Source organism: Silurus meridionalis, chromosome 4, assembly GCF_014805685.1.
Source record: "Silurus meridionalis isolate SWU-2019-XX chromosome 4, ASM1480568v1, whole genome shotgun sequence".
NCBI classification, from domain to species: domain Eukaryota; kingdom Metazoa; phylum Chordata; class Actinopteri; order Siluriformes; family Siluridae; genus Silurus; species Silurus meridionalis.
Window position 1 is genome coordinate 37,092,384 of NC_060887.1, and position 25,011 is coordinate 37,117,394.

Here is a 25,011-nt window from a genome sequence, read left to right on the forward strand (position 1 = left end):
GTGAAGACTCCATTTGAAATCTCATCCTTACAACGCTCCTGTACAGAAGTTCTAGATATTGGATCATCGTGTTCTTTTTATAGTCCACCAAGAGCGATTTTCATGTAAATCTATCCTTTGAGCTGAAGCCTGCTAGTCTACTTTCTTATATTCCTCTCATATATTATATAAAGTCAAAGTATTGGGACACCTGACTTTATTTTCAGCCATTTGTAGTTCTTCACCAAGTTGGAGGCACACATTTGTATAGAATGTCTATAGATTTTCCCTTCACTTGCACTATGAGACACAAAAAAGTTCCAGCATGACTATGCCCCTGTGTGCTAATCCAGGTCCATGACAATCTGCTTTACATGGGTTGACATGAAAGATCTCCTCCTACAGAGCTCCAAAACCTTTAGGGTGAATGTGACTGCACCCCAGGTCTCTTCACCTCTCCAACCTCACTACCTGAATTAACACAAATCTAGTGGAACATCTTCAGAGAAGAATGGAGCTTTTTATAAGAGCAAATGAAGACAAAATGTGGGATGTTCAAAAAGTAGCACATTCCAATCTTAGGCTCAGGTTTCCACAAACACTTATCCATACAGTCTATTTGTGATTGCTACAGAAGTCAAGTAGGATTTTTATTGTCATTCCAACCGTGTATATAGTACCATACACAGTGAGATGAAACAGCGTTCCCCCAGGAGCTGGGTAACAAAGGGTTAACAAAAAAAAAACAGACTTATACAAAGCTAACTGGGGCACAACAAAGTCAAGTGCAAAAAGAGCAACAAAAGATGGTGAGATGGTAGACATGGACACTGCAGCACATACCAGTACAGTACAGAAGGTTTATAGTTTTTCACATTCGCAGTGGTGGTCAGTAAGGAAGTTTATGCATATCATGACTGTATTTAAGTAGCTTTATCACATATCTGTACTTTACTGAAGTACTTCCGTTTGGGGAGACTTTTCAGAATTTCAGAATCAGGTTTATTGGCCAAGTGTGTTGACACGCACAAAGAATTTGGCTTCACTTCCTGCTGATATGCAGACTCGTCGCCATCTTGGATGAGTCCAGTGAGCGTATTATCATCTGCAAATTTCAGGAGTTTAACAGTTGGGTCACTTGATGTGCAGTCGGTAGTATAGTAGGAGAATAGCAGTGGGGAGAGGACACATCCCTGAGGAGTACCAGTGCTGACTGTCCAAATACTGGAGGTAACCCCGCCCTGTTGTTTCCTGCCTGTCAGGAAGCTGGTGATCCAAATAATATGGTAATAATGGTACAAATAAAAGGTGAGCAATCAGTGGTAGTGGCCCCAACATTTAATTCATTTCATATTGTTCATTATCTATTTAACATTTAATTATTTACAAAATAAGAAAAAAATCTAATTCAAACTAAAACTTTGGGGCACTTGTTGGGGACTGAGGCAGAGCAGGGCTTCTGAAAGGTTAACTGAATTAACCGTATCTCTGCTGTTCTAGCAGCAGCATCGCTACAGACACATACAGCACTCGGTCTGCTTATACATCACACATCAATTTATAACGGCAGTTGAATAAAGTGTAATAATATTTAAAGTCTGTTAAATGAGCGTTCGTTATCTGCTGTTCAAAAATCACACACTGAGAAACAAACTTAAACAAAAGCCAGTATAGAGTTCAATTTTGTGTGTTGAACTGAAGGAAGTGTGAGGTAGGGGTGAAAAGCTATGCTGTGGTGCTGGGGTGGGGTGGGGCTTTGGCTACGACTTGTCCAGACTCATCATTGTTCATTGGCTGTAGGACTCCCATGTAACCAGAAGTTAGAAATCATTCCGGTAATTTCTCTTATTTTCCCTTTGACTAAAATAATAATATCAAACTTTGACTGGGAAAGACACAAATTGGGTGGCTAAGCCCAGCCCTGCCCACTGCTGCCACCATCCCAGTGTAGGAATCTCATGACTAGCTGGTGTATTGTAATCCCTTCTGATACAGTAACAGCAATATAACAGAGGTAATTTCAGTTATAATCTGAAACGTGTTCAGCTGTGTAAACTGTACAACTGTATTGTTCTATGAAATTGTATTAATTTATTCTCAACAATTTATTCTCTTCATTTCGTAGCATTTCTCTCGGCTGCACTGCTTCCACTACGTGTATGTGGATTTTAGATTTTTTGTCCAATCAGATTTCAGCCTCTATGCGCTGCCATGTCAATCTAATCTGCCCAGGGCTGTCAAAGTCAGTACTGCTGGCCTTTTTACTTTAGTCTCTATAATCAATGAGTCTGGTTCTTCAACCAATCAGATTTCATATTCGCCTGACAGGGCTGCTAGCTAGAAAATGTTTATGTTTTTGTCATGTTATTAGACAAATTTCGGTTCTAAACTGCTTCACATGATGGAGGTGGTGTAGAGATTTGGAGTCTTAACTGGGTTTGTTGCTTTAGTAAAATGGTATTCACCCTCCATATGTGAAATGCCTCTCTGTAATGCCACGCATTGTTATATTGTGTTTTTGTATAGTAGTGATGGTTTCTATAATTGCGACGTGATACTGGTGGTATTAAAAGGTGGATTGAGTCGGGTAAGTCCCCACTGGAGGCCCAGGTACCAAATGCACGGCCCACCACTGGTGCTAAGGTGTGTGTGTCTGTCTGGATAGCAGTAACTGGCAGTGAGAAATTGGTTACAGTCAAATTTTTTATTGATTTAAAAAAAAATAAAACGTTGGCAAAAATAAATTGGGTGCGTGTAGTTTTGTTCGACCAAGCTTGACTGAAGCTAGGGATTCAAACTCACAGCATACTGTTCAGAAACCAAACATTTTAGCCATCTCTCTATTACACTGAGATTCAAGTGTTTCTTCAGATAGAAATGTGGTTGAAGGTGAAGAGTCGCTCTCCTGCCTCAGGTCTTATCCTAGTGATCTCTACTTATGTGTGGACACTAGGGATGTGCATCTCCATAACTGAGGTCGATGCTATTAGCATCTCGATGCGTAGCCAATGATACGCTATATAACGGTAGATATAAAGCAGGTACTGATGCGATGTGATATGATTCACCCCTATTACAATGCATTATGATATGATTTGATACAACACAATGCGGTTTAGGGCAATATGACACAATAGCAAAAATATGATGCTTTGTAATTCAATATGGTGCAGAAAGTTCATTTCTTTGATTCAGACAGACAGCAAATCATCAATTTACTTAAGTGCCTTCTGACTTCATGCCTTTGTAGTGCAAAAAAAATTAAATAAAATCAATGTTCTTTTTCTGTTGTATCTGCAGGTAGTTACAGCTCTACCTCTGCCATGTTAATCTTTATTCTATGTGACTCTCAGGACACTCATATGCATACAAATGCCAACTTGTATCCCAGGCACACTTTTAACTTTTAACTTTAATGCCGAATCAGACAGTGATGTCTCTATGCATACTGAGGTGTTCCACAAGGCTCGGCTCTTGACTTGCATCTCTCTTTATGCCACTCCTCGGGGACATGATACAAGCACCCACTGCTATGCACAAGTTACGACACTGGAATGTGCACACCTCTGTGGTTGAGTGTACTATATGTGGAAATGTGGGAGAGTTCTGTGTGAAAAAATAGATGTTTATTTTTTGGAGCAGTGAATTTTGACACACTTGTCACACCGTGTCCCTGCACAACTATTGCATCACACTGCCTTTCCAAATAAAGCATTTGTATGTGCATACACAACACACCCAACACTGCATAAGACCCAGCACTGACACTGTATAGCCTCTTGATACCATCATTATGACACCACGGCTATAGAAACTATCACTGTTATAGAGAAACGCAGTATAACAGAGTGCTGCATTACAGACAGTGAGAATGAAAGCCGTCACTAAAGCAAGAAAGCCAATGAACACAATATAACAAATCTCCTCTCATTACAGCCACAACTGCACCTCCTGCATACATCCTCTCTTTTGTGCATTTATTCAGTGCGTTCAAGTTTTCCTGGGACTTTGAAATGAAATTGTGCAAATTGTATGTTTTTGTGCAAATTTTCCAATTAAGAAAACACAAAAGTGGAAATAGTTGATGAAAAAGCTTCATAACTGTTTTGAAATGTTGCCCTTTCCGTACAATGGCCACTTTTTCTTAATAAGTCCGTCTTTTTAAATGTCCTTGTAAGTGTATCCGCAACTGAATCCATTTTTTCTCCTCTGTCAGTTATTGTGCAATAAAAAAACAGCTATTAAATCCACATTAATAAATACGACTTTGTGCAGTTTTGCTGCGGATGCGGGTTGTGAGTCTGACTAATGCGCTCTCTGGCCATCCAATCGCAGTCTGATTGATAAAGAAACTTACACTCGGTGGTGCAGCAGCAGTGCACCTGAGAGAAAAGCTATGAAATGAACAGAATAGACTATTGGGAATAATTTAATACATTCATGGAAAAAAAATTAATGTTAGTCAGTGATTCTAAGTTCAGACTAACAGAGAAGCCCCTGCTGGCAGTGCCAGTCCATTGCTGCTCACTTATATGATGGGTTTATGATGGGAGGAAAGGTTGATTCGGGCAGGAGAGAAGAGGAATGGGGAATCCGGTGTTTTCTGCTTGGGTTTTGGGGAAAAATGAAGACCCATGTCCTTAGGTTGGAAAGTTCAGGAAATAAACGACGGCCGTTGGCCACTTTGAACTGGATTCCTGCCTATTTATTCTGCAAGAAAGCACAACGTTACAATATTATTTAATAATCAGACTCGGTGCTGTCTTTAATTCCAGTCTCACTTCCACCTTTACACCTGCAGAATTATGTTCTAATGAAGTGCTGTCGCAAAGTTAAGATGTTAGTCTTCTGCTTGAAGGTTGCAAGTTTAAATCCCAGCACCAGTCTCCCTGGATAAAGGGTGTCTGCCAAATGCTGTAATAATCATTCCCGTGATTGTATTTCCTAGTCTTCCATTACTAATTAATTAGTTAAAACGACCCTGAGCAGGGGCTTGTTCTTCTTTCTCATTTCCACATCATACATATGAGATCATCTAATCAAAGAACCTAATTCTCCGGAACACAATTACCACAAAGACATGTGTGGACGTGATGTTTAGTATACTGACAACTAAGATAACCGTAATAAATAAATTATATTATTTTATATAATATATATATATATATATATATATATATATATATATATATATATATATATATATATATATATATATATATATATATATATATATATATATACACACAGCAATTAGGCATAATATTATGACCACCTGCCTTATATTGTGTTGGTCCCTTTTTTTCTGCCAAAACAGTCCTGACCCTTTTAAAACACACACACACACACACACACAAATCAGGCAAAAACATTATGACATTATAACATTACTAGCGGTAAGGTTAATAACACCTTTTATAACCTTTTTTAACGGCACTCATTTTATTAACGCATTATTAATTTCTGATTGACCATTTTGATTAGAATTCTAAATAAATAAAAATATAACAGAGGCAAAATTAAAACCTTCAATGCAACACACGTTTATTCATGACATCCTTTCTTTACTCAGATAAACAAACCCGATTCCAACAAAGTTGGGACACTGTACAAATTGTGAATAAAAAAGGAATGCAATAATTTACAAATCTCATAAACTTATATTTTATTCACAATAGAATATAGATAACATATCAAATGTTGAAAGTGAGACATTTTGAAATGTCATGCTAAATATTGGCTTATTTTGAATTTCATGAGAGCTACACATTCAAAGTTGGGACAGGTAGCAATAAGAGGCCGGAAAAGTTAAATGTACATGTAAGGAACAGCTGGAGGACCAATTTACAACTTATTAGTTCAATTGGCAACATGATTGGGTATAAAAAGAGCCTCTCAGAGAGGCGGTGTCTCTCAGAAGTCAAGATGGGCAGAGGATCACCAATTCCCCCAATGCTGCGGTGAAAAATAGTGGAGCAACATCAGAAAGGAGTTTCTCAGAGAAAAATTGCAAAGAGTTGAAGTTATCATCATCTACAGTGCATAATATCATCCAAAGATTCAGAGAATCTGGAACAATCTCTGTGCGTAATGAAAAAATGAAGCCTATATCTAAACATGATCCAGAAGCGCAGGCGTTTTCTCTGGGCCAAGGCTCATTTAAAATCGACTGTGGCAAAGTGGAAAACTGTTCTGTTGTTCTTTTTGGAAAACTGGGACGCCATGTCATCCGGACTAAAGAGGACAAGGACAACCCAAGTTGTTATCAGCGTGGGTTTGTAAAAAAAAAAAATTATAAACTCCACCCAAAAATAATTATTAATAATGAAACATTTGTTTAAATGAATTGTTTAAATAAATCATTAAACATTTATGTTAAGTTTGTAAGTTTGTATTAAGTTTGTTGTTTTATCTCTGTATACTTTAATGATAATGGTGAATTAGAAGCTGCTGCTTGTCATTTTCTGTACCTAAATGATTTCTTCACGTAAAGCGAACGCAACAGTAATTATAAAATAACTCTTTTAAAATGTAAATCTAATTATGAATAACACCACAGGTAAGGTTAGGCTAGGAAGGGTATCGCTATCTGTAAAAATCCAGACTGATAGTTTTTCCGGATTGCGTCTATTGATGGAGCAGCTAAAAGGGTCCACTGTCATGTTTGCTTCTGATCACCATCACTGTACCTCGCAACATCGTTTATCTGGACATTTGGTGCAACCCAGATGAGGATGAGGTTCCTCTTGAGTTGTTCCTCTCAAGGTTTCTTCCTTATTGGATCTCGGAGAGTTTTTCCTTTGCCACAGTCGCCATCGGCTCGCTCATCAGGCACAAACTTACACTTATAAAGATCTTCATTTTTATCACCACATTATCTGTGTAAAGCTGCTTTAAGACAATGCTCATTGTTAAAAGTGCAATACAAATAAAAATAAATTGAATTGAATTCATAACGAGAGCGGCCTCTAGAAGCGAATCACTGGTGCCACGTGCTGTTTTTTTTTTTCAAGACTGGAAACTTTCCATGTGAATTAATAGGAATACAGTGGTACCTTGACCTACGAGTTTAATTCGTTTCATGGACGAGCTCGTATCTCAATTTGCTCGCACATCAAATCAGTTTTCCATATTAAAAATACCTAAAATGGCATTAATCCGTTCCAACCCTCAAAATGACCCCCCGTTTTTATGTTTCATGTTATTAATAACAAATCTTGTACAAAAACATAATAGAAGGAGAATGTAAAGATATAATAAGGTTTTATTCAGTGTATTTTTCTTGAAGATGAGACGACTTGAGCCGGTGGAGGGGGGCGTGGGGGGGCAGTGGCGGTGATAGGCGGAGGCGGAGTAAAAACTCGTTTTTTGCTACTCTCTCTATCACTACTGTACACTACGTATCCCTAAACTTTTATTTTTTACTTTTTCTTCTTTGCTTATCTTAATTTTTGTCACAGTCTTCACTTCCTGGCTTCGCTTCGCCATCTAGCAGCAGCGTCTTGAGCTCGTACCTCAATTAAAAGCTCAACAAAGCAAAAAAATCGACTGTGTAACCGCTCGTACCTCGGAAAACTCATACATTAATGCGCTCATAGGTCAAGGTACCACTGTATATCTGAATAAACTAGAAATTTGATAAATTCTTATTTGTATAGCGCATTTAACAATGAACATTGTCCCAAAGCAGCTTTACACAGATAATATGGTGATAAAAATTAATAATATGTTCTTTATAAGTGTAAGGTTGTTCCTGATGAACAAACCGGCGGCAACTGTGGCAAGAAAAAACTCCCCGAGATGGCATAAGGAAGAAACCCTGAGAGGAACCAGACTCAAGACGGAACCCATCCTCATCTGGGTTGCACCGAATGTCCATTTATTACAGATAAACGATGTTGAGGTGCAGTGATGGTGATCAGAAACAAACTGCAGTCCTAAATCAGTGTAGCAGACTGTTGACATTAACTACAGTCTAAATCCAAATCCTAAAAGAGTGGCCTCTAATCGAAGAAAACACTATCCAGAGGCAGGCCTGGGCAGATCCGAGAAGAGGAGAGGAATAGTGGTCACCTAGTGGAACCTCAGGAGCATATTTAACCTGATCGAGAGAGAGAGAGAGAGAGAGAGAGAGAGAGAGAGAGAAGAGGATTGAAAGGGAGAGAAGGATATGGATTATTTAGTTTTCTTATTGTTGTATAAAACTTAAGGACATTAATGTCATCTTCATTATTTAAAGGTACCAACAGATAGCCAGCACCTTTTGATCTAAGTAGGTGTGGAGGATCATACTGGTACAGAAGTTCACTCAGATACTGCGGTGCAAGACCGTTAAGTGCTTTATACGTCAGTAGTAGTATTTTATAATCAGTGTGAGATGTAATTGGAAGCAGTGTAGACTGATTAAAACTGGGGTGATGTGGTCATATTTTCTAGTTCTTTTTCTAACTTCGCTCGGTGTTTCACTATGGGAATCGCTTTGGGCGTGACCAACTACGGAAGCTCTTATGACACCACGTCTGTCTTTCTTGTCTAACATCATTCGTGCTTTCTTCCCGTGAGGGACTACACTAAGCTCTCTCAGCACTTTCAGTTCTCGGCTGGTTTCGCTTAACCGTTCATCGTGCGGGCCGTCATTGGATTCCGCCACCGAACGCGAGGTCAGTCGTACGTAATCGTGCTGAGCGACGTCACGGAATAGCGTCTGCGTCGAGGTGAGCTATTCCTATTCCAACCTGCTGGGTATAAAGTTACACGGTAGGGACGTAGTAGCGTAAGGCTATTACAGGCTTAGCGCGTCAAGGCGAAGCCTTCGGAGGGCTAACTACCCTGCGAACATCGACAGACTAACGTGTTGTGACGAGTCTAATATTCCCCGTACTCAGCCATGTACACGATCATCCCCCCACCAAAGGGAATGAGTTGAAGATCAGGGAGGTTGCATCCCGCCCGTGTCCATCATCATGTGGAGTAACCATCTCGGGCAGGGACCCTCACCCGATGTGCATCACGTGCATGGGCCTGAAGCACGCTCAAACGTCACTCGCGGACCCGCAAGCATGCACTCACTGCGGCCGTCGAACATCAGCCGCGAGCTACCACAAGCTGGGCGGACCTGATGGAGGCCGAATCGCCGGTCATGCCGCCTCTGTTTGATAACCTCCTCGCGGAGGATGAGGAACGACTGTGCGAAGAGGACGCAGATGCGAACTCAGACCTCCTCGACTTGGATATGGAGGACGAGGATGAGGACGACAGTGGTCTCTTCCCGGCCCAACAGTCGAGACCCCAGAGCACAGGCGATGCAACCTCACAGGCTGAAGGTAACCTGCACGAGGTATGCAAATGAGCCACGGCTTAACTAGGACTAGCTTGGCCCGCGGCCCAGGACGCGGAGGGAGCTGTGAGACACCTTTATGACGGAAAAAGGCTGCCGCCTGCTCAACCCGCTGCTAGACAGCTCCTGCCGGCCGTGCCAGCTTGCATGAAGGAGATGTCTCGTTACTGGTCCCTTCAAGAGCAAGCTTCCCGCAAAAGGGTGCTCCAAGCTGGAGATTCAAGCTGGAGGCGGCTCTTTTGCCGTTGAGAAACAGCGGGATTCGGATTTTGTCTTATATAGACGATTATCTGATATGCTCCTCGTCAAGAGAGCAAGCGTTTAGAGATGCGGAGAGCGTAGTCACTCATCTCTGCATCTTGGGTTTCAAAATAAACAGGGAAAAGAGCCGCTTGTGTCCTGCGCAGTGCGCGGAATATCTAGGACTCAGTATAGATTCCTCTCCTATCGAGTCACACTGACAGAAAGGAGAATCGCATCTCTCATACAGTGTCGCTCCTGTTTTCGGGCGGGGACTATGGTCCCGTTCCGAGTGTGCCTACGAATGCTGGGTTTAATGGCCTCAGTGATTTCTGTGGTGCGTCTGGGACTTCTCATGATGAGAGATTTTCAGAGATGGGTCGCGCGGTTGCGCTTATGTCCCCAACGTCATCTCAATCGGCCGGTCAAAATAACACATGCATGCGTCTTAGCGCTCCGCCAATGGGGATGCCCCGCGACTCTTCGTTCGGGGATTCCCTTGGGGGCGGTGTCGTCGAGGGTCACTATGACGACGGACGCGTCTTTGGCGGGCTGGGGTGCGACCCTTATGGGCAGAGCTGTGAACGGCGTTTGGCCTCCACAGCGAATCCCGAGACATATAAACTACTTGGAGTTGTTGCCAATATTTCTAGCGGTGAAACATTTTCTGCCTTTCATAAAGGGCCGACATGTGTTGGTGAAATCAGACAATTCCACAGTGGTCGCGTACATCAAACGGCAGGGAGGTGTGCGCTCCCTCCAGCTGCATCAGTTAGCGAGGAAACTGATAATGTGGTGCGACACGAGGCTTTTGTCCATCAGAGCGACTCATGTTCCAGGCATATGGAACAAGGGTGCGTATCTGTTGTCCAGGGGGAAACCCCCTGTACGGAGAATGGAAACTGCACACCCAGGTGGTGGAGCAGATATGGCAGAGATACGGCCGGGCTGCCGTGAATCTCTCGCCTCATGAAAACGCTCAGTGTTCTCTGTTCTTTTCTCTAAGGGACGAAGATGCACCGTTGGGTGTGGATGCGTTAGCCCACCCGTGGCCAAACGTTCTTCTCTACGCTTTCCCTCCACTGAGCTTGATTTCCCCCACCCTGGCCAGGGTCAGAGAACTCAGCTTGTCACTGATTCTGATAGCTCCACGTTGGGCGTCCAGACACTGGATCGCAGAAATAGTTCAGCTACTGTCAGAACAACCGTGGCCACTCCCTCCACGGAGGGACCTTCTGTCCCAGGCGGGTGGGGAGATTTATCATCCGCACCCGGACAGGATTGCTCTCTGGGCCTGGCTCGTGAGAGGTGGAACTTGAGTGTGGCAGGTTTACCCCAATCGGTTATACACACTATCCAGAGTGCCAGGGCCTCGAGTTTTTGAGGAGTGGTGTGGCCGTGGTCATATTGTCTCTTTCCAGTGTTCTGTGGGAGACATTTTGTGCTTTCTCCAGGATTTGCTGGATAAAGGGAAAGCTTTTTCTATTTTGAAGGTGTATCTGGCGGCTATTTCTGCGTTTCATGTCGGGTTTAATAATGAACCTGCGGGTCGGCACCCTTTGATTAGCCGGTTTATGAAAGGTGCACGCCGTAAGAGGCCGGTGTCTCGGCGGTTAGTGCCTCAGTGGGACCTGTCTTTGGTTTTGGAAGCCCTTTCTCATCACCCCTTCGAGCCGGTGGATGGCGTAGGGCTGAAATTTCTTTCTCTTAAGACAGCACTGCTTGTGGCTCTAGTGACTGCTAAGCATGTGAGCGAGCTGCAAGCCCTGTCTGTTAGTCCGTCCTGTTTACAGTTTGCTCCTTGGCTCACGAAAGTTTCCTTTCGCCCTAACCCGGCGTTTGTACCCAAAATGGTGGATTCTTCTTATAGATGTCCCGTTACGGACCTTTCGGCTTTCCACCAACCTCAGGAGGAGGAGGGATTGAGTTCCTTGTGCCCAGTGCGGGCCCTCCATACGTATGTCAAGAGAACAGCGGGTTTCAGGAAATCTGACCAGCTGTTTGTGTCTTGGGCTACCCCTCACAAAGGGAAGCCGTTGTCGAGACAACGGCTGTCCCGCTGGATTGTGGAGGCTATATCTATAGCGTATGAATGCTGTTGATCTCAGGCACCTGAGGGTCTGAGGGCCCACTCTACTAGAGGGATGGCGACATCATGGGCCCTACTTAAGTGAGTTTCTGTTCAGGAAATTTGTGCGGAGGCTGGCTGGGCTACGCCACACACCTTTGTGCGGTTTTATAGACTAGATGTGTCTGAGTCATGCTTGGCACATGCAGTGCTGAGTGCCAGATGTTCTGAGCCCATGTGATTGGTTTGTGCAATCCGGGAGCGGTCTATATCTCCCATAGTGAAACACCGAGCGAAGTTAGAAAAAGAACGATGGGTTACTTAACGTAATCCCGGGTTCTTTGATAACAGAGTGAGGTGTTTCACCAGCACTTCCCTCCTTGCACGGGGACGGGAAGAAATCTCGCTGCAATGATGTTAGAAGGGGTCGACCTGAGGGATAAAGGTGGGGCGGAGCCTGCTCTCAGGTCGACCTGTCTGTCAAGACAGACGTGGTGTCATAAGAGCTTCCGTAGTTGGTCACGCCCATAGCGATTCCCATAGTGAAACACCTCACTCTGTTATCAAAGAACCCGGGATTACGTTAAGTAACCCATTCGATCTAGTGAGGACTCTTGATTCTGAACTAACTGAAGCTTATTTATGCACTTACTCGAACACCCAGACAGTAAAGCGTTACAGTAGTCTAATCTAGATGTAACAAAAGCATGAACTGTTTTTTCTTCATCCTGTAATGACATCATATTTCAAATTTTAGCAATATTTCTAAGTGAAAAGGGGCGATCCTTGTGATATTATTTATGTGAGCCTCAAAGGAAAGACTAGGGTCAATAATCACACCAAGGTGTTTGACTGCTGTACACACTGAGACAGAAACACCATCCAGAGACGCTACGTGATCGGAAAGTTTATTTCTAGCTGCATGTGGTCCTAGTAAAAGTACTTCTGTCTTATCCAAGTCGAGCAGAAGGAATTTATCAAGCATCTACTGTCTAATGTCCTTTACACACTCCTCAATATTTCTAAGCTGATCTTTCTCATCTGGCTTTGCTGAAATATATAGCTGTGTAAATTCAGCATAGCAATGAAAGCTAATACCATGTTTATGTATAATTTCACCCAGAGGCAGCATATATAAAGAGAAAAGCAGTGATCCTTGCAGAACACCAAACTTTATCTCAGAGAGTGTGGAGAACTCACCATTTACAAACCAATAGTAATCAGTCAGATAAGACCTGAGCCAAGAAAGAGAAGTTTCCTTTACTCCAACAACTTTAGTCTAGCAAGGAGGATAGTATGATCAATGGTGTCAAAAGCTGCACTAAGTTCGAGACTAAATCCTGAATCATAAATTTGAAAAATGTTATTCCTAAGTAGGTGTGTGCAAGAACTTTTCCACATCCCTCTTCACCTGCTGCTGCATCTCCTTGTACTCCTGCCTACTTTTCTCATCACTCTGTCGATCCCAATTCTGTTTCTCCAACCTCTTTCTCCTTATGCGCTCCTGCACTTCCTCATTCCACCACCACATCTCTTTGTCTTCCTTTCTCTTTCCAGATGTCACACCAAGTACCTTGCTAGCTGTCTCCCTTATCACTTCCAGCTTTATCCGGGCTTGGGACTGGCACTAAGTGCACTAGCTTGTGCAACTATAATGGCTGGGTTATCTCTCCCCATGTAATTCCCAGTCTTAATACACTGTTAGAAATGAAAATAGTAGAGGTGCTTTATACTTGTCAAATGTACTTTACAGCACAGTAAAATTCTTTATCGCATATCCAAGTGATTGGAAGCTGGGGTCAGACCACAGGGTCAGCCATGATACAATGACCCTGGAGCACAGAGGCTTAAGGGCCTTGCTCAAGTGCCCCAAGAGTGTCAGACTGGTGATAACAGGGCTTGAACCCCCAACCTTTGATCAGTACTCCAGTGCCTGAACCACTGAGCTACCACGTCCCTAAATATATTATTGTAAATATACAGTATATACTCCATATCTCCATATTTCATATATATGTTTTGCAAAATGTTCTGTCCCCATAATTTTGTCTACAAATATTTAGCAAATCATCAGCATGACCATCCATGCAGTCATTTCATAAAATCTCACTTCTTCTTCCTCTTTCGGCTGCTCCCATTAGGAGTTGCCACAGCAGATCATTAACAAATCCAGAAATAAGTAGCAGATTCTAGGACAAAAATCAGAACATGGTCAGGTGATCAGCAAACAGGAAAATGCAACGCATTAGACAAGTCCATGAAACAAAACCAAAAGGATCAAAAGGAATATTGCAGTATAAACCGGCTTGGTATTGTTAGGAGTACAAAGCCAAGAACTAAGTGTATACTTCACAATTATCTGAATAAACGAGTGTCTCATTCAAAGGGGTGTGGTGTGAGTGTGTGTACCTGAGCACACCTGGGCTCAATCAATAGCTGGGTGAATGAGAAAACTACACTGAATGAGGATTGTGGTTTGTTGTGACCATGTTTGAAGATCGAGATGCTTGATGGGAATTTAGGGGAGATGTTGGCTTAGTGGTTAGGGCGCTAGACTTTGGATCTGAAAATTGTGAGTTCAAGTATGGAGTGGGAGCCATGTTGGTCCAGGAATCCTTTCATCATATTACCTACATTTTAGCAACCATTTTAGTGTCAAGGGATAATACTATAGAAATGAATCTTGTATATATTTTAGAGTATCAGTGTGCAGCTGTATATCAGTAAAGATTTACTGTCCTCTTTTTGTCTAAATAACTGGCAACAAAAGTAAGTAGACCCCAAATGATAACAGCTGTACATTGTGTAACCATTAAAGCCACATGTCCTATTCATCATGTTCATGTTTTTGTCTGTTTGTCAGGACCATACAAATTTGTGTATCTTGTATTAGAGCAGTTAAAATTTGGTCATTTTGGTCACTGACCACTGGATGTTCAACATGCACCTCTTTTACCATGGTAAAGACTCTCTGAGAATTTAAGAATTCGAATTTTTGCTCTCCACAATCCAGCCATTAGTGTTGCACAAGCCAGTGCACTCTTAGTGCCGGTCCCAAGCCTGTGGGGGTTGCGTTAGGAAGGGCATCCAGCGTAAAACATGTGACAAATCAAATATGCGGATCACAAACCAGAATTTCATTTTCGGTGGAGGCCCGGGTTACCAAAGACCACCATGGTTATTGTTAGCCAACAGGGAACTATTGGAAATTGGGCTACTGTTGGTCAAAGGAGGAGAAGGAGAGGAGGAAGACGTTTACAGAGACGGCAGGGAAAAGAGAAGTGTAGGAGAGTGGAGGTTAGGGTTGGTACTTTAAATGTTGGTACTATGACTGGTAAAGGGAGAAAGGGAGCTGATATGATGGAGAGGAGATAGGTAGATATGTTGTGTGTTCAGGAGACCAGGTGGAAAGGGAGTACGGCCAGGAACATTGACGATGGGTTTAAACTGTTTTATCATGGTGTGGATGGAAAGAGAAATGGTGTAGGGGTGATTCTGAAGGAAGAGTACAGTAAGAGTGTAGTGGAGGTGAAGAGAGTTTCTGATAGGGTGATAATCGTGAAGCTGGAAGTTGAAGGGGTGATGATAAATGTCATCAGTGCTTATTTACATTTACATTTGTGGCATTTAGCAGACGCCCTTATCCAGAGCGACGTACAAAAGTGCTTTGAGTCTCTAGTAATGAATAAATCTACACTGGTACGCAAGATTACAAACTTAATATAAATATAACTCGAATTCTACAAACTTGGAAAGTGCTAATTTAGGTATTTCAGGAAGAGGTAGGTTTTCAGTCGTCGTTTGAAGATAGTCAGGGACTCTGCTGTACGGACATCTAGGGGAAGTTCATTCCACCACCTCGGTGCCAGAACAGAGAAGAGCCTTGAAGTGTACTTACCTCTCATTCTGAGAGAAGGAGGTACCAGTCGAGCAGTGCTGGAGGATCTCAGACAGCGTGGTGCAGTGCGAGATGTGATGAGGTCACTGAGGTAAGATGGTGCTGGTCCATTTTTGGCCTTGTAGGCAAGCATCAGTGTTTTGAATCTGATACGTGCAGCTACTGGAAGCCAGTGAAGGGAGCGCAGCAGTGGGGTGGTGTGGGAAAACTTGGGCTGATTGAACACAAGTCGTGCAGCTGCGTTTTGGATCATTTGCAGTGGACGAATAGCGTTCAGGGGAAGACCTGCCAGCAGAGAGTTGCAGTAGTCAAGTCTTGAAATGACAAGAGACTGAACAAGCACCTGGGCAGCCTGTATGGACAGAAATTGTCGAATCCTTCGGATGTTATAGAGAAGAAATCGACAAGAAATCGACAAGAACGACACTTATGCTCCACAAGTGGGTTGTGAGATAGAGAAGAAGTGAAACTTCTGGAGTGAGTTAGATGAAGTGGTAGATGGTGTACCTAGGAATGTATAAGAGTATAAGAGTGGTGGAAGGTGCACACAGGTGGACTGTGTTCTATGTAGGAGATGCAACCTGAAGGAGATTGGAGACTGTAAGGTGTTGGCAGGGGTAGCTAGTGTAGCTAGACAGCATCAGATGGTGGTATGTAGCATGGTTTTGGAGGTGAAGAAGAAGAGGAGGAGAGTAAGGACTGAAATAAGAGTAAGATGGTGGAAACTGAAGGAGGAAGACTGTAGTGTGAGGTTCAGGGAAGAGGTCAGACAGGGGCTCGGTGGTGGTGAAGAGGTGCTGGATGATTGGGCAACTACTGCAGGAGTGATGAGGGAGACAGCTAGAAAAGTACTTGGTGTGACATCTGAAAAGAGAAAGAAGGACAAAGAAACGTGGTGGTGAAATGAGGAAGTGCAGGAGAGCATAAGGAGAAAGAGGTTGGACAGAGTGATGAGAAAAGTAGGCAGGAGTACAAGGAGATGCGGCAGCAGGTTAAGAGGGATGTGGCGAAAGCCAAGGAAAAGGCATATGAGGAGCTGTAGGAGAGGTTGGAGAAGGAGTAAAGGATTTGTACCGATCGGCCAGGCAGAGGGACCGAGCTGGGAAGGATGTGCTGCAAGTTAGAGCAATAAAGGATGGAGAGGGAAATGTGTTGACTAGTGAGGAGAGTGTGTTGAGAAGGTGGAGGGAGTATTTTGAGCAGCTGATGAATGAGGAAAATCAGAGAGAGAGAAGTTTGGATGATGTGGAGTTGGTGAAGCAGGATGTAGATAGGATTAGTAAGGAGGAAGTGAGAGCAGCGATTAAGAGGATGAAGAGTGGAAAGTCGGTTGGACCTGATGACATACCTGTAGAAGCATGGAGATGTTTAGGAGAGATGGCAGTGGAGTTTTTAACCAGATTGTTTAACAAGATTCTGGAAGGTGGGAGGATGCCTAAGGAATGGAGGAGGAGTGTGCTGGTACTGATCTTTAAGCATAAGGGAGATGTGCAGACCTGCAGTAACTACAGGGGAATTAAGTTGATCAGTCACACCATGAAGTTATGGGAAAGAGTAGTGGAAGCCAGGCTGAGAGAAGAGGTGACCATCTGTGAGCAACAGTATGGGTTCATGCCGAGGAAGAGCACCACAGATGCCTTATTTGCTTTGAGGATGTTGATGGAGAAGTATAGAGAAGGACAGAAGGAGGTGCATTGTGTATTTGTGGATTTAGAGAAAGCGTACGACAAAGTGCCAAGAGAGGAGTTGTGGTACTGTATGAGGAAGTCAGGTGTGTCAGAAGTATGTGAGGGTGGTGCAGGACATGTATGAGGACAGTGTGACAGCTGTGAAGTGTGCAGTAGGGACAGGAGGTGGAGCTGGAGGTAGCAGAGCTGAAGATTTTCGTTGGGAGTGACGAGGATGGACAAGATTAGAAATAAGTGTATTAGAGGGACAGCGCATGTAGGATGTTTTGGTGACAAGGTGAAGGAGGCGAGATTGAGATGGTTTGGACATGTGCAGAGGAGGGACATGAATTATATTGGTAGAAGAATGCTGAGGATGGAGCCACCAGGTTGGAGGAAAAGAGGAAGGCCAAGGAGGAGGTTCATGGATGTGGTGAGGAAAGACATGCAGGTAGTTGGTGTGAAAGAGGCAGATGTAGAGAACAGGGGGGTATGGAGACGGATGATCCGCTGTGGCGAACCCTAATGGGAGCAGCAGAAAGATTTTTTTTGTATCGTTCCATGTGAAATGGAGGGGTGTACTCACTTTTGTGATAGATAGATGATAGATAGATAGATAGATAGATAGATAGATAGATAGATAGATAGACTCACCAGTGCATACCTTCTTTTAAAAGAAAGCACCATAGAAGAGGCAATTGGTGACTCAAAGTTTCTCTCACTGATAGATTTTTTTAAATGTATTTTTAAGCTCAATTATGGCCATCTTTTCCTGCATCGTCAGCTCTTTGGACCACATAGAATGAGTGGTTATGAAAGAGTTTAAGTTTAGAGCCTATAAGATTGTTCCTTATAATGTTAAGTTTATCCCTAATGAGAGAACCAATGTAAAAAAAAAATAAAAAACCCTGAAACTTCATGAGGAAGAAACCTCGAGAGAAACCAGACTCAAAAGGGAACCTCATCACCGAATTACAGTCCGAATCCATCCTGCTAGAAGATAAAAGAAAAAAAGAAAGTAAAAAAGACCACACCACACTTGGTCATAAGTCTGATTACTTTTGAGGCAATGGGAAATAAAGGGAATAGAATAAATGCTGTCCCAACATTTCTGGACCAGACTGTATGAACTGGATTAAGAATGAACAAGGACGAAATCGGGTAAAGATGTAAAATATTTATTTCTTGTAAATATTCCTAAATCTGATTTCACAAACTCCGAAAAAAAACCCATACACTTTCTGTATACTTCAGAAAAAAGGCTTCATTTGTTTGACATACTACTGTACAGACCGAGAAATGACAAATACTGTTAATAATATCTGAATATTGTACAGGAGAGAGAAAAAAATATCCAAGAAACGAAAAAATGTCATTACAACCAGTCATTTGAGAAATTATGTACAATTTGAAAGTCATCCGAAATTTTTTTTTTTAAAATACATCATGCTGTTATATATTACAAGCTCAGGACTTTGTATATTTATATATTTATACCAAACAAAACATAGTCCGACAAATTCTTTTAGTTGTGCACACAAAGAAAACTTCATTTCAAACCTGTAAGCAAAAGTCCAGGTTTTAAATTCTTTATTAAGCTCAGGAAAAAAAAGGAAAGGAAAAAAAAAGAAAAAAGATCTTAACCATGATTTTCAAACAGTCCAACAGCATTTTTTTTCTCAAAATGATGTAAACGCCCCCCCCCAAAAAAAAAGAAAGAAAGCATACTTTAAATTTGTGAATGTAGAAAGGATTTTTTTCCGGAGCTCATGGGTGCGGCGGCCGTGCCGTTACTGAAGGAAAGACAAAGTGAAGAAGAAAATAAAAAAAGAAGAAGCAGTCCCTCGGTGTCGCTTGAATCGAAACAAAGAAAATTCACAGCACACTTCACTTTCTGCTGATTAACATCGATCACGATCGGTGCAGAACAAACATGATTGCAAAAGTACAAGAAATTTAAATATGCAAAAAAAATAATAATTAAGGTACAGAATATTCAAGTGGTCAGAATTTTAGACAATATTTACTCTACATTCTAAATACAACAAAAATACTCTGAATTCATTTTAATTCTTTCATTATTTCTTTTCTTTTTTTTTTCTTTCTTTTTTTTTTTTTTAAAGATTCTGTACAATTTTTACACAATTTTAAACACAAACTCTCAGAAAACAAACAAACAAAAAAATCATATCCTAACATTTTTTTTAAATCTTTAAATACTCTTTTTTTTTTTCTCCTTTCTTATTTCATCCTTTTTTTTTTCAAATCAAGAAGCAAAAAAAAAAAAAAAAAAAAAAAAATCACCCAAACAAAATATCTCTAAACAAACTCAAGGTAGCATTTGGTCAAATATTTATAGATCTCCTCCAAATTTTTGCGACTAATATTTACATTTTTTTATTTATATTTCTATTTATATATTTATATAAAGTAACATGTTCTGTCCAACCTGCAGTCTGCTCTAAAGCAGCTCGATCTTCTTTGCTGTTTTTCGTCCACGTTCTTTAAAAAATAGCTTCGATTCATAATAAATACAAAAAAGTCGCCTCTTATTTTACAGAAATCACAAAACAAAGGAAAGAAAAAAATAAACTGACTCATGGAATCAAGTATTTTTTTTATTAAACCGTAATTTTTTTTTGTTTTGTTTTTAGTGCAAGTTAATAATCCCTTAGCTTTAATCCCTAGGGAAGTCTTCTCAGTACATTCCTTGTTCAGTGGTGTCTACATCTCTGTATATTCTCTCTCTCTCTCTCTCTCTCTCTCTCTCTGTATCTATATAGAATTATTATTATCTTTTGTGTTTTTAATCCAGAGGTCCCGCCTCTTTATAGTCCAAATAAGGCTGTGACCAGCACCATCACTTCCTCCTCAGATGTAGAGATGAAACCCGACCACAGAGTCTCTGCGAACTTCAATCCACGTCTCATAAGCTCAAAAAAAAACACGAGAGATGATTCTACAGAGGGACCTGTGTGTGTGTGTGTGTGTGTGTGTGTGTGTGTGTGTGTGTGTAACCTGGATTCCACTCCCCACAACCCCTGCCTTTTTTTTTGATCTCCATCAAACCCCCTTACAGTTCTGCGGTCGTATTATCTGCCCTGATTTATTTTTGTATTTTTTTAGCGATAAAACACGTCCTGTTTAAAAACGGGTCTAGCGATTATTAAAAAACAACAGAAAGATCAGAAGGAATGCATATGTGTGGAGGTTGAACGTTTTGCCGATCCGATCTCTCGCTCCGATTCAGTTCATCCACTTCCTGCAGTTTACTGCTCCACAGTGACAAGGAATCTTATGCTGGTCGTCTTCAAGGTCGAATTTGTAGTCGTAGCACAACTAGAGGACGAGAAAAGGGAACGATTTAGAAGAGAAACGAGGCACTTCGGAATGCTGGAGAACAATCGGAACACTTTTTCACACACACACACACACACACACACACACACACACACACACACTGATAACTCACGGCTCGGAATCCGCAGCGGGAGCGAATGATCAGGAACGTTAGGAATAACGTTTTCAAGCTTTTCAAATTTCATACATTTTTTTAAACACTATTGTATTGAAGTGACAATGTCTAGACGAATTCACTACGGTTCCATAGGGGCTGCGTCCAAAATCCACAACTGTTGTGAACTCGTTTAGAACGTAACCCCTGCGAGGTCCAGTGATTTCATATCTTTAGGATTAGGATTTAATAAGCAGCTGAATAATAATTACTGATGAGTTTTTTCATTTACTTTACAAATTAAATATCAACATTATTCTATAAACCCAACTGTAAATAAACAAACATCTGTAAACATGGTCGTTTTTTTTAAAGCATTTCTTTAAAGGATTTTTTTCTGTCAACATTTATTAAAATAAATAATAAATAAAAACTGTTGCCCTTTTTTGTTAACCAAAATAATTAATTTTATTGCTATTAATTATTTATTAGTTTAAACCTAGAAAAGTCTTTACATTCGGTTTATTTTATCTGTTCCTTCCTATTTTCTTTCTATTCATCCATCCATCTACCGTATTTTCCGGACTATAAGCCGCTACTTTTTTCCACACGCTTTGAACCCCGTGGCTTAAACAACGAAGCGGCTTTAGGGGTCTGTGATTAGTGCACATTCTTACTCATGCTTTAGATCCTACTGGAGTAAGCAGTAACTCAGGTATTGGTTATTTGTGCTTAAAAAAAGATGGGGGCCAAAACATTTAGCGCACCCATGGGCATGAAGTAAAGCAGCTAATTAACGTATGAGAGGTTTTGGAGAAGAGCTGCTGTATATGTGGGGATACTCTCTGAGACTCGAGCTGACTGACATCGCCATGGAAACAAACTAAGCTGATTTATATTAGGACGGTTTGGTGTTTAGTTAATGATCTCCGCTTCATGTAATACACAAGCTGATAAAGAGTTCGAGTTGCATCCCATGCATGGAACACCGGGGTTAATTAGGGATGGGATTCCAGAAGCCAAACTGCCCCCAAAAGGCAGAGAATGGAGGATGATTGTTATTTTATGCAGGGTTTTGGAGTTAATTTTTGGTTTATAAATAAATAGTTTGTAAAATGCATTAGAGAGCAGTTACCTCCTCCCCACGCTGGATCCGACGGTTGGAGCTGATGATGATTTTGTGGTCTCTTTCAAAAGTCACAGCCTCTGCTATGCAGTTGGGTGCGCAGGAGTGGTTTATGTATCTGAGGGATTAATAATAATAAATAATAATCTTATTTAAACCTGAGATTAAACATAACGAATAAAACAGTCCATTGACTATACAGCTGCATGCAGAACTATTCTCCAAGCTGCTGTTATGAGAAAACTAACACCTTCTGACCAATCAAATTCAAGAATTACAAGTTGAATGATCTACTAAAAATAAAATAAATAAATAGATTTTATCCATTTATAAGCACCAAATTGCGGAAGCGATCGTACCGTGCAGGTCCTCCTGTTATGGTGGCGTCTATGACGTGCTCGCTGTCGATGCGGAACATATAAACTCCACGGTTCTTTGGGGGAAAAAAACAAGTGAAAATTACCTTTTTTTTAATTGCCAAAAAAATAAAAACAAAAAGAAAATGAAAGAAAGGAAAAGAAAAGAAAGCTTTTTGTTTATAGGCGTACCTGCGATTCGTACATCTTCTCTTTGCGGTTTGCCACCTCGTTCCTAATGATGGTACCGATGTACTCAATCACCATGGTGTATTTCTCAATGTCTCGAGCAGCGTACAGCCCCAAACCCTACAACAACAAACAGCATGCGTCAACGTGTTTCTGACACAACCCCGATTCCAAAAATGTTGGGACACTGTGTAAAGTGTAAATAAAATCAGAATGCAATGACTTGCAAATCTAATAAACTCGTATTTTATTCACAACATGGGAAACATTAAAGATGTCTGAAGGAATAAAATAGGGTCATTTTTGAAAATTCGTTTCTAACTGCTAATCAGTTCTCAGTATTCTTTGTTGTGTTTTTGTGTTTCATTAAGCGGCAAATGTTTTTTTTTTAAATAGTGAAAGGTCTAGACTGCAGCCAGGTCAGTGATCAGTTCAGCACCCGGACTCTTCTACTATGAAGTCATGCTATTGTAATAAATCCAAAACTGACTTTTACTTTTGCTGCAGCCATCAAATTTACCACCCCCCCTTAAAATGGTGCATATTCTCAGTTTAAACATTTGACTCGTTTTCTATGTTCTATTGTGAATAAATTATGAGTCTATTAGATTTGTAAATCATTGCATTCTGATTTTATTTACATTTTACACAGTGGTACAGAGTGACTTTTTTTTGGAATTGAGGTTGTAAATAAAAGCGTATCTATAACCGATAAGGCTGATAATGATTTACCTGGATGCGCGAGCGAGCTAAGTAAACGTTGGACTTCCACTCGGCTTTCATGCGTCTGTACTGAAAAGACTTGGAGTGCACAAAGTGTTTGCTGTAGGGGGCACCGGTGAGCTCAGCAGGACTTCCATTGGTCTGCAGGATTTTAGCGGAGCAGCTGCTGGTCAAAGTGTGAGGCCTATAGAGAACACAAGTGGTCATGCTGAAATACACTCTTCTGTTTCACCTTGCGCTGGGGGACACGGTAAGACCATCAGCTCAGGGTCAACGAGACAAAACAGGAGAAATTATGGACGTGAGGGAATGGTGACTTTTGGCTGATTATGAATAATTAACAATTCGATTCCTGCATAAAACCTATATTATATATTGTATATTCCTGTCTATCCTGAAAACCATGAAATGTACACAATATACTTCAGTTTTCCACCACCATCCGCTGGTTTGCTGTACCTTTGCTGCAGTGATGTAATTGGGGAAGAAAAGGCTAGAAATCCGAGAAACAGGCTACAATACATTTTACACAATTTTCAGTTCTGAAAAAAAGCTGTATGTTTTTCTATTAATCAAAGGGAAAATCAAAGAAAAAAGCGATTCCATAGGAAGATGAATTGTTGGTAAGATCATTAAAACTCTTATTTTGGTTCATTATTTTGTCCAGGTCCTAATGAGATAAATGTCAATAGAGAATCTGCTATAGAAACTGGCAGAAGAATCTCAAGTCAATGACCTAAGACTTTCAGGTAGATTTTTCTCCACATTGGACATGTGGGCTCAAATTTCAGCACCACTGTTGGGCCCTTAAGCATGGCCCTTAACCCCAAACCACTCAGTTAAATATAACGATAACCATAAAAAGCTCTCTATATAGGATGGTCTGCCAAATGCCATAAATGTAAGTGCATGTGGATTGAGGTCCTTCAGCTTGCTGACCACTGAACTACCCAATGAACCATTGAGCCTCTTTCAGGCAGATGTAGAGGACAGGGGGGTATGGAGACGGATGATTCGCTGTGACGAACTCTAATAGGAGCAGCCGAAAGAAGTCGTCGTCGTCGTTCCTTTTTATTTATCAGTGAATAAAAATTTTACTGGTCAAACACGCAGAAAACCACCAATCAGTGTAGAGCGTGCACTCTGTTTTATATATATATATATATATATATATATATATATATATATATATATATATATATATATATAGCCATGCAAGACCTGAAAGAGCTAAACATGGAGAAATAAAAGTCGAAAATCGTACAGAATACCTTAACACACACCTCTTGACATGTGTGCAAGCCTTGGGTTCTGATCGAGCACATCCCGAGGGATTGATGGCCAGCGGCAGCTCCATCAGCGGATTACGTCCGTAACGGAACGTGTAGCCAGAGCACGCCTCCACCCCCGGCAACTACAGGCAAACGCCAAATTCATCACACACATCCAAAACAGCGTCAATAGACATTTAAAAGGAAGTGAATTTAACACCATTTTGTTTCAACTCTACTGTTTTTTTATTCTTTATTACACACACAGCCAAATATTTAGCATAATAATAATAATATGTGTTTGGCTGTGCAATTGAGTGTCATACCGATTCCACGATCCTGGTGACCGCAGGTACGGTGAGTCCAAACAGATCTTCTCCCTTCAGGTAGACCGGGAACAATTTAAGAATTCCTGTCTCGTTTCTTTTCTCAGCCACCGGCTCCAGGACCTTATCCCACACACCTGTAACAAAAAAGTTAACTTCCAGAAGGCGAGCAGGAGCAGTGCTGTTTTAACGACGTGTGTAATCGCTGTTCTAGTCTAATCTATTCTGGTGCACAGATAAGAAACTATTTTAATATCTACACTTGTTTTCAAGTCTACACCTTGCATCCTTTATCCACTTGCTTAAAAGGGGGAGCTGAGATTTATGGAAAGGATGCAAGGATGAGGATACGAGGATGATCAAGTTAGTGTAAGAAT

General features: G+C 41.3%; 1 protein-coding gene and 1 pseudogene across 12 annotated transcripts in view; one reads left to right on the forward strand and one right to left on the reverse strand.

Annotated features, from left to right (window-relative positions):
- The first annotated feature begins 9,931 nt into the window (after positions 1–9,931).
- Positions 9,932–11,865, forward strand: LOC124383819 (annotated as a pseudogene).
- A 7,929-nt stretch (positions 11,866–19,794) lies between these two features.
- Positions 19,795–25,011, reverse strand: part of kmt2ca (lysine (K)-specific methyltransferase 2Ca) — a 184,460-nt gene continuing 179,243 nt past the window's right edge. For 9 of the 12 annotated variants that reach the window (XM_046846381.1, XM_046846386.1, XM_046846387.1 and 6 more), the window contains 7 exons: positions 24,635–24,771; positions 24,309–24,451; positions 23,047–23,221; positions 22,318–22,434; positions 22,129–22,202; positions 21,779–21,887; positions 19,795–20,528 (listed from right to left, as the gene is read on the reverse strand). In XM_046846381.1, coding sequence (XP_046702337.1) covers positions 20,436–20,528; positions 21,779–21,887; positions 22,129–22,202; positions 22,318–22,434; positions 23,047–23,221; positions 24,309–24,451; positions 24,635–24,771 — 848 coding nt within the window. In that variant the 3' untranslated portion in view covers positions 19,795–20,435. The remainder of the gene's footprint in view (positions 20,529–21,778; positions 21,888–22,128; positions 22,203–22,317; positions 22,435–23,046; positions 23,222–24,308; positions 24,452–24,634; positions 24,772–25,011) is intronic. The other 3 variants (XM_046846390.1, XM_046846391.1, XM_046846383.1) reach the window with 1 other exon arrangement.